At 37.9% G+C, this 11,522-nt stretch overlaps 1 protein-coding gene across 1 annotated transcript; it reads left to right on the top strand.

Moving 5' to 3' along the window:
• Nucleotides 1-7,215: 7,215 nt before the first annotated feature.
• LOC109190775 (PHD finger protein ALFIN-LIKE 4-like) lies at nucleotides 7,216-10,997 on the top strand. Its single transcript, XM_019341373.1, has 5 exons — nucleotides 7,216-7,522; nucleotides 7,750-7,782; nucleotides 8,444-8,672; nucleotides 10,212-10,353; nucleotides 10,458-10,997. The coding sequence occupies exons 1-5, from the start codon at nucleotides 7,426-7,428 to the stop codon at nucleotides 10,716-10,718; spliced, it is 762 nt and encodes a 253-aa protein (XP_019196918.1). The 5' UTR covers nucleotides 7,216-7,425; the 3' UTR covers nucleotides 10,719-10,997.
• Nucleotides 10,998-11,522: the final 525 nt, after the last annotated feature.

The following is an 11,522-nucleotide window of genomic DNA, read 5'->3' as shown; positions in this document are numbered from 1 at the left end:
AAGGGAGGCATCACCGTGATCGAAAATGAAAGGAAATAATTGATCCCAACCAGGAAGGTTACGGGTTGGAGGGTCTGCATAGACTACTGAAAACTGAATGATGCGACCCGAAAGGACCATTTTCCGCTGCCGTTCATAGATCAAATGATTGAAAGGGTGAGTGGGTACGGTTACTATTGTTTCCTAGACGGGATGAGTGGATATTTTCAAATCCCAGTAGCACTTGAGGATCAAGAGAAGACCACGTTCACATGTCCCTTCGGGATGTTTGCTTACAGAAAAATGCCTTTTGGATTGTGTAATGACCCAACAACATTCATGAGGTGCACGATACCCATTTTTGAAGAATTCATCGGGGATTTCATGGAAGTTTTCATGGACGATTTCACCATATTCGGACATACCTTCGAGGAATGCTTAAGAAATCTGGAAAAAGTTCTTAAAAATGCCAAGAAGTGAACATCTCCCTGTCCTGGGAGAAGTGTTATTATATGGTACGGGAAGGTATCGCCCTTGGACATAAGATCTCTGGGAAAGGAATCGAGTTAGATCGAGCGAAAACCAGTGTGATTGAGAGCTTGCCACCCTGCACTCAGTAACCACTCTCTGAATTTTCTTAGGACACATAGGGTTTTACAGGAGCTTCATCAAGGATTTTTCAAAAATAGCAAGACCTCTCACGAAATTACTGGAGAAAGATGCAAAATTTGAAATGACGGGCGAATGTCTGAATGCTTTTGAAAACCTTAAGAAGAGACTAACCAGCGCTCCTATCCTAGTCAGACCAGATAGTCAACCTTTTTGAACTCATGTGCGATGCAAGCAACTTGGCAGTAAGCGTAGTGCTAGGTCAAAGAAAGGAAAAAGTGTTTCAATCGATAGCGTACGCAAGTTGAACATTGAATAAAGCGCAGCAAGCATATACGACAACTGAGAAAGAATTGATGGCTATTGTGTTCGCATTGGATAAATTTTGTTCATACCTGTTGATGTCAAAAATCACGATACACACGGACCACGCAGCCATTTGATATTTGATGTCAAAGCAAGAAGCTAAACCGAGACTGATCAAATGGGTTTTGCTACTTCAGGAGTTTGATGTAACAATAATGGATAGAAAAGGAGCAGAGAACGGGGCCGCCGACCATTTATCTAGATTAGAAAATAATGAGGTCGTGGAATCTGAAAGAGAAATAGAAGAGTGTTTCCTAGAGGAAAAGTTGTTGGGCATATCTTTAGTACCATGGTACGCAGATATAGCCAATCTTTTGGTAGGAGGATCTGTACCGTCTCACCAGAGCGTGCACGAGAAACGAAAACTTAAGGCAGAAGCTAAGTACTATTTTGGGATGAACCTCATTTATTCCGAGTATGCATAGATCAAGTCATCTAAAGATGCATTCCAGAACAAGAGGGACTGCATATTCTGGGAGAATGTCATAGAGGACGTTATGGAGGTCATCATTCCGCCAATCGCACAGCGAGGAAGGTTTTAGAAGCTGGTTTTTATTGGCCAAGCATCTTTCGAGATGCAAAAATCTGTATGAGAGATTGTGATCGCTGCTAGCGAGTGGGTAACATTACAAGAAGAGACGAAATGCCCCAGACATATATTTTAGCCTGTGAAGTTTTTGATATATGGGGATTAAACTTCGTTAGACCATTTCCAGAATCCACAGGGTACAAGTATATCTTGGTAGCAATTGATTATGTCTCAAAATGGGTGGAAGCCAAAGCGTTCAGAATAAATGACGCACGTAGCGTAGTCAGGTTCATAAAGAAATTATTTTCCCGATTTGGAGTTCTAAGGGAGATTATAAGCGACAGATGTACCCACTTTTGGAATGTCCCGATGGTTAAGATTCTTCGAAGACATGGAGTTTAACACCGCGGTGGAGTATCGTACCATCCTCAGACAAGTGGCCAGGTAGAAAACGCTAACAGGGATATCAAGGCTATACTTGAGAAAACAGTGTCGAGGCATAGGCGAGACTGGGCTAACTAGCTAGATGATGCATTATTGGCTTTCCGAACAGCTTATAAGACTCCGATAGGGACTACCCCGTATAGACTTGTTTATGGGAAGTCATGCCATATACCAGTGGAGGTCGAACATAGAGCATATTGGGCCCTAAAGAAATTGAACGAGGATCTGCATCTGGCAGGAAAGGAAAGGCTATGGCAGCTCAATGAGCTAAGTGAATGGCGGATGCTTGCGTATGAAACCACCAAATCCTACAAAGAGAAGGCCAAGGAATATCATGATCTGCATATCAAGCGAGGGAAAGAGTTCAAAGTAGGTGATCAAGTTCTTCTATTTAACTGGAGACTTAAACTCTTCCCAGGTAAACTGAAGTCTAGATGGTCTGAACCTTTCGAAGTGGTGCATGTTTACCCCTACGGGGGGATAGACATCTCTCATCCGGAAAAAGGGATTTTTAAGGTCAATGGACAATAGGTAAAAAAGTATCATGGGATGGATCGACCAGGAGAGGTGGTCTACGCAATGGCACTGGAGGATTTTTGAGAGAAAAGTAGCTACCGTCGGGCTAAAGACGTTAAACGTAACGCTGCTTGGGAGGCAACCCAAGTTTACTGTTTTTCTTTATTGTCTTTTTGCTATTTTTTTATTTTCTTTTGTGTTACCATCATATCTCTTACATGAAATGATGCTGAGGAAAAGGAGTGGAAGCCAAGGACACGCAAAGTAGACTCGTCCAGACATATGAGTGTTTAATGGTCTTTATCTATGAATTGCCTATCTAACCTTCTTGAAAAATTATGGGTTTTGTTTGTTGAAAATACTTGTATAGGGGTTGATATGATCGGTTTGGGGGCAAAGGTGCTTACATGGAAAATAGAGGGAAATTGTGCTTCAATAAGGGGAGTTCCATTTACCTTCCCCTCTACCCTTGTTTTGTTAATGTTGTGCCCCATATTGATTGTTTCTAAAGTGTGGAAACCACACCCTATTTGCACTTTTAAAGTGTGGAAAGGGCATGGTTGTATTGTGTGTTGTGCCGATTCGCATGTATGCTTGATTACGTTATTCCTTCTACCTCGTTTTCCCACCACACCCCACACCACACTTCTAAAGTGTGGAAAGGGGAACTCTAAATCACCCACCCACTCGTATTCCCACACCTACGTCCACATGAGTGAACATCGAGGACAATGTTCATTTTAAAGTGTGGAAAGGACGCTGTGAGGGCGACGTATTTGGGAGGCCAAACAGATCCCTAGGGTGTTTAGGCGCGAATCCTTCCCATTTTTGGGGTATTTTACATTCTTCAACTTTTGCTTTTCATTTTTTAGAGAGAGAAACACTTTAGATTACCTAGGGTTTTAGATCTACTAGAGATTTTGGGAGATTTCCACACCAAATTGAAGAGGATAGATGCAATTGGAGATCCATTGTTGGTAACAATCTCTTTTATTTCATTTAATTTCTAGATTCGTGCTTTATTTGGATGGATTGTGATAGCTTGAATTATCCTTTTGCATCTCTTAATTTGATTATGTGTGGCTAAAATCCTTGAAGTTGGGAGGTGTGGATTTTGTGATTATGCACTATTATTCTTCATTGCTTAGAGATTTTAAAGTGATATTGTGTGCAATTGCTCTTGTTGTGAACAACGGATTGTTTGATTCTCTCTTTGTTGGTGGCCACAACGAGAGGGGAGTTGGCGAGAGATCGTGACTCCTCGGAGTCTTAGTTGTTGACTTTCCCCGTCCTTCGTTCCGAGAGGGCAAGGCCCGGGAGAGGACGTAGGCAAGGTGTTCGACAAAATGCCTTAGTCAATTCCTTTGAGCTAAGAGACTAGGTACGGATTGGCCTAGTATTTGCAAAGCATCCTCCTAGAGTAGCCACGAGTTTCACCTTCCAAACCCACCTATATCACCTAGTGCATATGAGCAAAATCCGCACTCCAACTTCTCTTCTCCTTTACATACTTCCCACCTTCTTATTCACATTGTTTTCATTTAGATTGTTTACCGTTGCTACCCTCTTTCGAAAAGATGCTCTCTTCTGTGTTAGGATTGTCTTGTTAGAACTTTTCCTTAGGTAATTAGGCACCTTACCGCTTCAAGTTGTCTTCCTTGAGAAAACGACACTCGGGAATTCTCTTTCCCTCTCGTTTTACACCTTATACCCCATCTACCACTTCACCAAACCAACTCACCACGTAAAAACCACAACATCAGCTGCCGCGTACACCTTATTTAGAGATGGCAGAGGTTCTGTTGCCACTTGCCAGCATTTTGGTTCTTATAGTGTCATAGCTTGCCTCATCCAAACCCATCAAAAATTGATGCACCTTTTCCTCTTCTCTATGTATTTCAAGTTTTGCCAAAATATCACATTTGCATCCATCACACAAACATGTAGGGATTTGGTCATAGTTAGCCAAATCATCCCAAAATGCCTTCAACTTTTCATAATACGCATATGGACATCTCACGCTATTTGCACTCACTTAACTCAGTTTTGATCTATTGAATTTGCGGTCTGTTTGCAACTGAAATCCGCTCCTTAATGTCATCCCACATGTCCTTTGCATTTTCCATGTGCGAGATAGTTGTGCGCAAGTCGGAGTCGATGGTATTTCGAATCCATGACACCAACATGGACTGGACAGTCCACCAATCATCATATACAGACGATTCATTGTCAGGTTCTGGTGTGGTTGCTTCTACAAAACCCCATTTTCGTCTAGCCCGCAACGATGTTCGAACGACGTGAGCCCATTCATCATAGTTCTCATCACCACATAGTATGACTTGGGTGATGATGTTTCCAGGATTATCATTTGAGTTCAGATCATAGGGAGAAATCACTCTGTTCACTTGTTTCACCTTCTTACTGTCAGCTTCAATTGCTGGCTCTGATGCCATGTTAGTGTAGTAAGAAACAAAGGAAACAGAAGAAAAGGAAAAGAAGTTCTATGTGTTTATTCACTGGGAGCATAGCAAAATATATATTTACAAAGCTATAATCTCAATCTTACCTAAAACACTTTTAAACAATCTACCTAAACATGGTAAGAAATAAATCTCTACCAAAATAATATAAAATACTATCAAAATAATATACATTATATAATCTTTACATATATAACATGTTATTACTGCTATTATATATACGAAATTTTTTCCAAATGTTATGTTACAATGGAAGAATTGAAGATTTATTATTATTATTTTTAAAATTTAGGATTTGAATTTATTTTTTTTGTCATCCCTTGTACATCAAAAAAAAATTTAAAAGATTTACGATTATATATATATATATATATATATATATATATATATATATATATATGGAAGGGATCAGGTGCATTTGAAGCTTCCCGTGCGGTTGTGCGGGTGGACGCATGTTAAGCATCAATCTAATGCACTTAAAGTATATAACATACGCGCATTAAGCACACAAACAAAACACATTCACAACACAACCTCACGCATGTTAAGCACAAGCCTCACGCATGTTAAGCACAAGCCTCACGCATGTTAAACACAAGCCTCACGCATGTTAATCACAAAAACACACGCACCTTAAGTTTTAAAAACAACTCATATTAAGTACACACTCACGCACATTAAGTACAAAACTCACGCACTTTAAGCACACGACTCACGCACATTAAGTACAAAACTCACGCACCTTAAGCACACGACTCACGCACATTAAGCACAAAACTCACGAGCATTAAGCATAAAACTCATGCACTTTAAAGTTTCAACAACAACTCACACAATAACTCATATTAAGTACACAGCCACGTACATTAAGCACAAAACTCACGCACATTACGCACAAAACTCACGCACATTAAGTACAAAACTCACGCATATTAAACATTACACACTCACGCACATTAAGCACAAATCTCACGCACATTAAGCACAAGACTCACGCACATTAAGTACAAAACTCACGCACATTAAGTACAAAACACACGCACCTTAAGTTTTAAAAATAACTCACATTAAGTACACACTCACGCACATCAAGTACAAAACTCACACACTTTAAGCACACGACTCACGCACATTAAGTACAAAACTCACGCACATTAAGCACAAAACTCACGAACATTAAGCATAAAACTCATGCACTTTAAAGTTTCAACAACAACTCACACAATAACTCATATTAAGTACACAGCCACGTACATTAAGCACAAAACTCACGCACATTACGCACAAAACTCACGCACATTAAGTACAAAACTCACGCATATTAAGTACAAAACTCACGCATATTAAACATTACACACTCACGCACATTAAGCACAAATCTCACACACATTAAGCACAAGACTAACGCACATTAAGTACAAAACTCGCGCAGATTAATCACTCGCACGGAAAACACTTAAATGCACCTGACACACACACACACATATATATATATATATTGAAAAACAATCAATAATTATAAGAAATTGTAAAAAGAAAAAACTTGGTCTAATTCTGTTCCAGTCATTATATCGTAGACTGTGGTGCACATGCACCGCGGTAAAAAACGGTGTCATTTCTTTAAGTAAAGAAAAGACCCGCCGTTACCGTTAACGAAATCTGCATGTTTGGTGTATTCAACACCAACTGACACTACAGTATATCTAAACCGACACTGTCTCACGAAAAATGAAATTACAGTTATATCAAAATGATACTGTAGATTTGGTGAAATGAAAATGCAGTGTATATTAAATGAAATTGAATAACATTTCACATATTTGAGTGTATATTGTACAATGAAGCTGTAATTATATTAATGATCATGTAGTTGTGTTTTAATAAAACTATAGTGTATATAAAATAAAATTAAATAACATTTTCACATATTTGAGTCTATAAATATCGAATGAAACTGTAGTTATATCAAAATGAAACTGTAGTTGTGTTGAACTGAAACTGCAGTGTATACAAAATAAAACTGAATAATAAAGTCACTTTTTGCGGATGGGTGCGGAACAGGGGAAAACAAATACTCTTTTTTTTTCATTTAACAAAACGACGTCGTTTTGATGCGCGGTGCATAATCGATTATGCACCGCGGTGCACGATATAATTTGCGATTCTGTTCCTTGTGGGTTGGATTAATTTGGTCTTAGGCCCTTTCACTAATGTTTATTTCACAGTGGCCCAAAATTAAAGTCCGGACTTTTCCCAATCTTATAAAATCCACTTTATTATTCCTCTTCAAATCCCTCGCCCTCATCCTACCACCCTGCCCTGCGTCTTCTCTTTCCGTTTCCAAACATTTTTTCGTTTTCTCTTTCCCTCCCAAAATTGCCAAAAACCACTCTTTTTTCCTGCTCTCTACTCTACGCCCACTCCTCTTTCTCTCTCCTATTCTGTATACGCAGGGAGAGCTGGCTGCTGAAACTGCATCGACGGCGGCGGCAGAGGACAGGGATGGACGGCGGTCAACAGTACAACCCAAGAACGGTGGAGGAGGTTTTCAGGGATTTCAAGGGCCGAAGGGCCGGCTTAGTTAAAGCACTCACCACTGGTACGGAGATCAGTTGTTTAATTGTTCAATGAAGGGGAAGTTGAGATTGATATAGTGTTCATAAATCATAAACAACCAGCGTATTTGTTTGCTTCTTTTTTTTTTTTTTTTTTTTTTTTTTTTGTCGTTTTGGCTTTTGATTTTTAGTGGGTTTTCTTAGAATGAGTTTCTGTTACTGCTTTTTCATTGGGTTTTTTTTCTGACTTTTTCTTAATGGGTTCCTGTAGATGTTGAAGATTTTTTTCAGATGTGTGACCCAGGTAAATTTTGTTTGTATTTTTATTTTTATTAATACTTTTCATGCAAAGTATGCTTCTGTTCGTATTTGAAATTCTGTTTTAATTGAGTATTTTGGATTTTGAAAGCAATTATATATGTGCATATACTCAGCTTTGTTTTTGTAGTTTTTTATAAACATGAATTCAGGTTCATAATTTTTGGGAAAATTTTCTCATTTTAAGGGTGCAGTCTACCTGTTTGTCTTGGGTCGATTTATTGGATCCATTTTTTTTTTCCTGAGAAATTTGCTGATTAATTTGAGTTTGTGGGCTGAACCTGTATCGTAGTTCGATATTATGGGTTATGTTGTGTTAAACAAACATATGCAACTTGAGTTAAGTCATTTTAGGATTCTATTTTTTCGTCAATTTGGTTACTTATAGCAGGAGATAATGTTGTTCACCTGTTACTAAATTTTGTAGAGCATCAGCAGTAGCAAATGAGTGACCTTTAGAGACCCATGGCATTCCAAATTGTTTAGGTTCTATGTATACCTTATTCTAGATTAGAGTTTGGACTTTCTTGTTATATATATCTTCCAATTGTTTATTACATGTCTGGGATATCATTCTTGGTACTGGGCTCTTGAAATCATTCTTTTAATTCAAAGAAACACTTAATTCTTTTGGCATTTATTTGCAGAGAAGGAAAACCTTTGCCTTTATGGATTTCCCAGTGAGCAATGGGAAGTTGCTTTACCAGCTGATGAAGTGCCTCCAGAGCTTCCTGAACCTGCTCTGGGTATTAACTTTGCCCGGGATGGCATGCAGGAAAAGGACTGGATTTCTTTGGTGGCTGTGCATAGTGATGCATGGTTACTTTCAGTTGCTTTTTATTTTGGTGCAAGATTTGGATTTGACCGAGCTGATAGGTATGCTCTTTTTTCCCTGCTTAAATGAAATGTGTTAATATCTGGTGTTGCGAATATTTTGTGCTCGTAAAAAGTAGAAATGTGTGATTTTTCCAATGTATGAATGTTCTGTACTAATTCATGGAGTACATTTTTGAGTGTTTTGAAAGCTTTGTTATTTCATATTGTGACCTTGGCTCCATATTTTAGCTTTGTGCCATTAAATATATTTAGAGAAATGCTTTACACCTGTTATATACTATATAATCATAGCATTTTTAGACTTCATTCTTCATCCTTGACTCGTATGACCTTTCTGTACTAATTTTTTGAGTACTTTATGAGAGTGTTTTGACAGCTTTGTTGCTTCATATTGCGATCATGGCTCCATATTTCAGTTTTATGCCTTTGCATATCTTTAGGAACTCAAACCTGTTATATATTCTTGTCTATTTAGATTGTCACAGTTTTCACTCTTATTCAAGAGTTACGAATTGGACCTGTTTAGTTTGCCCCATTTTGCCCAACTTTCCACCTCTATATTTCTACTTTTTTTTTTTTTTCCATCTATAACTTTCCATTTCCATTCTCCAAAAAGCATGGCCCTCACTTGAAAGGAAAAGAAAAAAAAAGATTGCACTTGTAAACACGGAACGTTTTCCACGTTTGGAGAATAACTTTTCTGTGTTTTCCAACTTTCTTTAAAAATTTGGAAAAATGCTCTCCATTCTCCTTCTAAACACATTTTGTAGAATTTTTGTTTCTCCACATACTAAAAGAAGTGTTTGACCACTTGCCCACGTAAAAAAATTGCTAAAGTAAAAACAGGGATTAATCTGTTATGTACTCGGGCAAACGTACGCTTCAAAGGGTGATTTGGGTTATCGGGGGTTGTTTGTGGGTTGCCTATGTTGAGAGAAGAATTAAAGGGATTAGGGAACAAGATACTAGGAACGTTTTGAGAGTTTTCCCACGTATGGTTTTATCTTAACTTCTTGTTGCTTGTCCCTTTTATTAGAATGAAAGTCCCCTTTATATAAGAGTGTTACAAAGACTAAATAAAACATAAAATGAAAAGGAGTATCATTAAGGCTCCTTACCATAATTATTCGCTATCTCTAAAGGAAATAAGTCAGTTCTAATAACAAAGATATTTTAGAATCAACTAGTCAATGTCTCCTGATATCTTACCCTCAGTTTCTGAATCATAACATAATCATTGTTTAATAATTAATATTGTTACTGCACATATTAGAAAGGAAAATTACATTTCTGTTTCCAGATTTAAGTGGTTAGCAATTAGCTCAAACAATTCTGTATCAATTTTGGTTAGATTAATTTATTACTCTGTACTTTTTTGCCTTATAAGTTTAGAAGTTTGTAAGATTGGTTGTTTCTCTTATGATAATAACATATTTTTTCTTTTTCTACCATAAAAACAAGCTATATTGGATGGAAGTGTGATTGGTGTTTTATTAGGAGTCGGTCTACTTGTTAATTTTCACATCGTTTGTGCCGTAATCACTTTCCAGTTGAGGTGTTGTGGGTATTGGGTTGCAGGAAGCGGCTTTTCAATATGATAAATGATCTCCCTACGATATTTGAGGTTGTGACTGGGATGGCTAAGAAACAATCGAAAGAGAAGTCATCCGCCGTGTCAAACCACAGCAGCAACAAGTCCAAGTCTAATTCTAACTCCAAGGTGTTGCCTTTACTCTCATTCAATGCATTGTTGTTGTATCTTGTCACTTTTATGGCTTCATCTAATTTGAACGTTTTGATGACATTGAATGGCTTTGAACCCAGAGCAAGTATTCGAGAGCACAACCAAAACATGAGGACGATGATGGTGGTGGTTTGGAAGAGGAAGAAGATGAGCAGGGAGAGACGCTATGCGGGGCATGTGGCGAGAGCTATGCATCAAATGAATTCTGGATCTGCTGTGATATATGCGAGACATGGTTCCATGGGAAGTGCGTTAAAATTACTCCTGCCAGGGCCGAGCACATTAAGCAGTACAAATGCCCATCTTGTACTAATAGCAAGAAAGCACGCATGGGTCCTTGACAAACCCTATTTGAGAATTTTCACCGGGCAGAATCTGCACCTATTTCTGGAGCCTGTTAAACATTTTAGGTTGCAGTTAATGTTTAAATTATCATCAAGCTTACATGGCAGTATGTTTATGTAGGAGGGAAAAAACACTTTTAGTCATGTACTTGAACCGTTAAGTTACTCGCTCTGGCTGTCTGATTCTTGACCGGAAGCCATTTTTACCAATGCTTTATTTCAAGGATTTTATGTCATACTTAATTACATATTTAGAATGATGTTTAATGGCCTGTATATTATAATTGCATTACTGGGTTGGGAGGTTTTTTTTGGCTATGATTTGACTGTATTTGAAGAGTTGGACAATTCATACACACACAAATATACATAACTGTGTGTATGATTCTTGAAGAATTCAGTGTGTTGTTGCTATGTATATTGTCTTAGATTCACTTTTTGGAGTTAATATTAGTTGTTATCATAGGCACTATGAAAAGTTTGACTTAAGATTTGCTTTCAATGGTAGAGAGATTTGATTCTTGTCACGAACATTCGAGGTTTGGGTTGGGTTGGGTTCCTTGTGCGCAGAAGTGTTAGTTTGGTGTTGAGTATCAAAGCTAAATTGACTTAATTTATTTCTTTATAGGTCTAAGAGTTGGATTTATGGGGTTTAGGATATAGTTGGGCAAAGTTGAGAAATTTGGATTAAAAACAAAGAGGAAATCTCCAAAATAGTCATTTGACTATGACCTTTTCTCAAATTGGTCTTATGATTTTTAATTGAACCCAAATTGATCATTCAACTATTAGATTTTAAGC

The sequence above is a fragment of the Ipomoea nil genome, unplaced genomic scaffold (assembly GCF_001879475.1).
Source record: "Ipomoea nil cultivar Tokyo-kokei standard unplaced genomic scaffold, Asagao_1.1 scaffold0205, whole genome shotgun sequence".
Lineage (NCBI taxonomy): Eukaryota > Viridiplantae > Streptophyta > Magnoliopsida > Solanales > Convolvulaceae > Ipomoea > Ipomoea nil.
The sequence above is the reverse complement of the archived record's forward strand: the minus strand, read 5'-3'. Positions and strand labels throughout refer to the sequence as shown.

Coding starts and splice junctions, on each gene's coding strand:
- LOC109190775 (XM_019341373.1), top strand. CDS start 7,426: ATGGACGGCGGTCAACAGTACAACCCAAGAACGGTGGAGGAGGTTTTC. Junction 7,783..8,443: donor TTTTCAGATGTGTGACCCAG/GTAAATTTTGTT, acceptor ATTTATTTGCAG/AGAAGGAAAACCTTTGCCTT. Junction 8,673..10,211: donor GGATTTGACCGAGCTGATAG/GTATGCTCTTTT, acceptor ATTGGGTTGCAG/GAAGCGGCTTTTCAATATGA.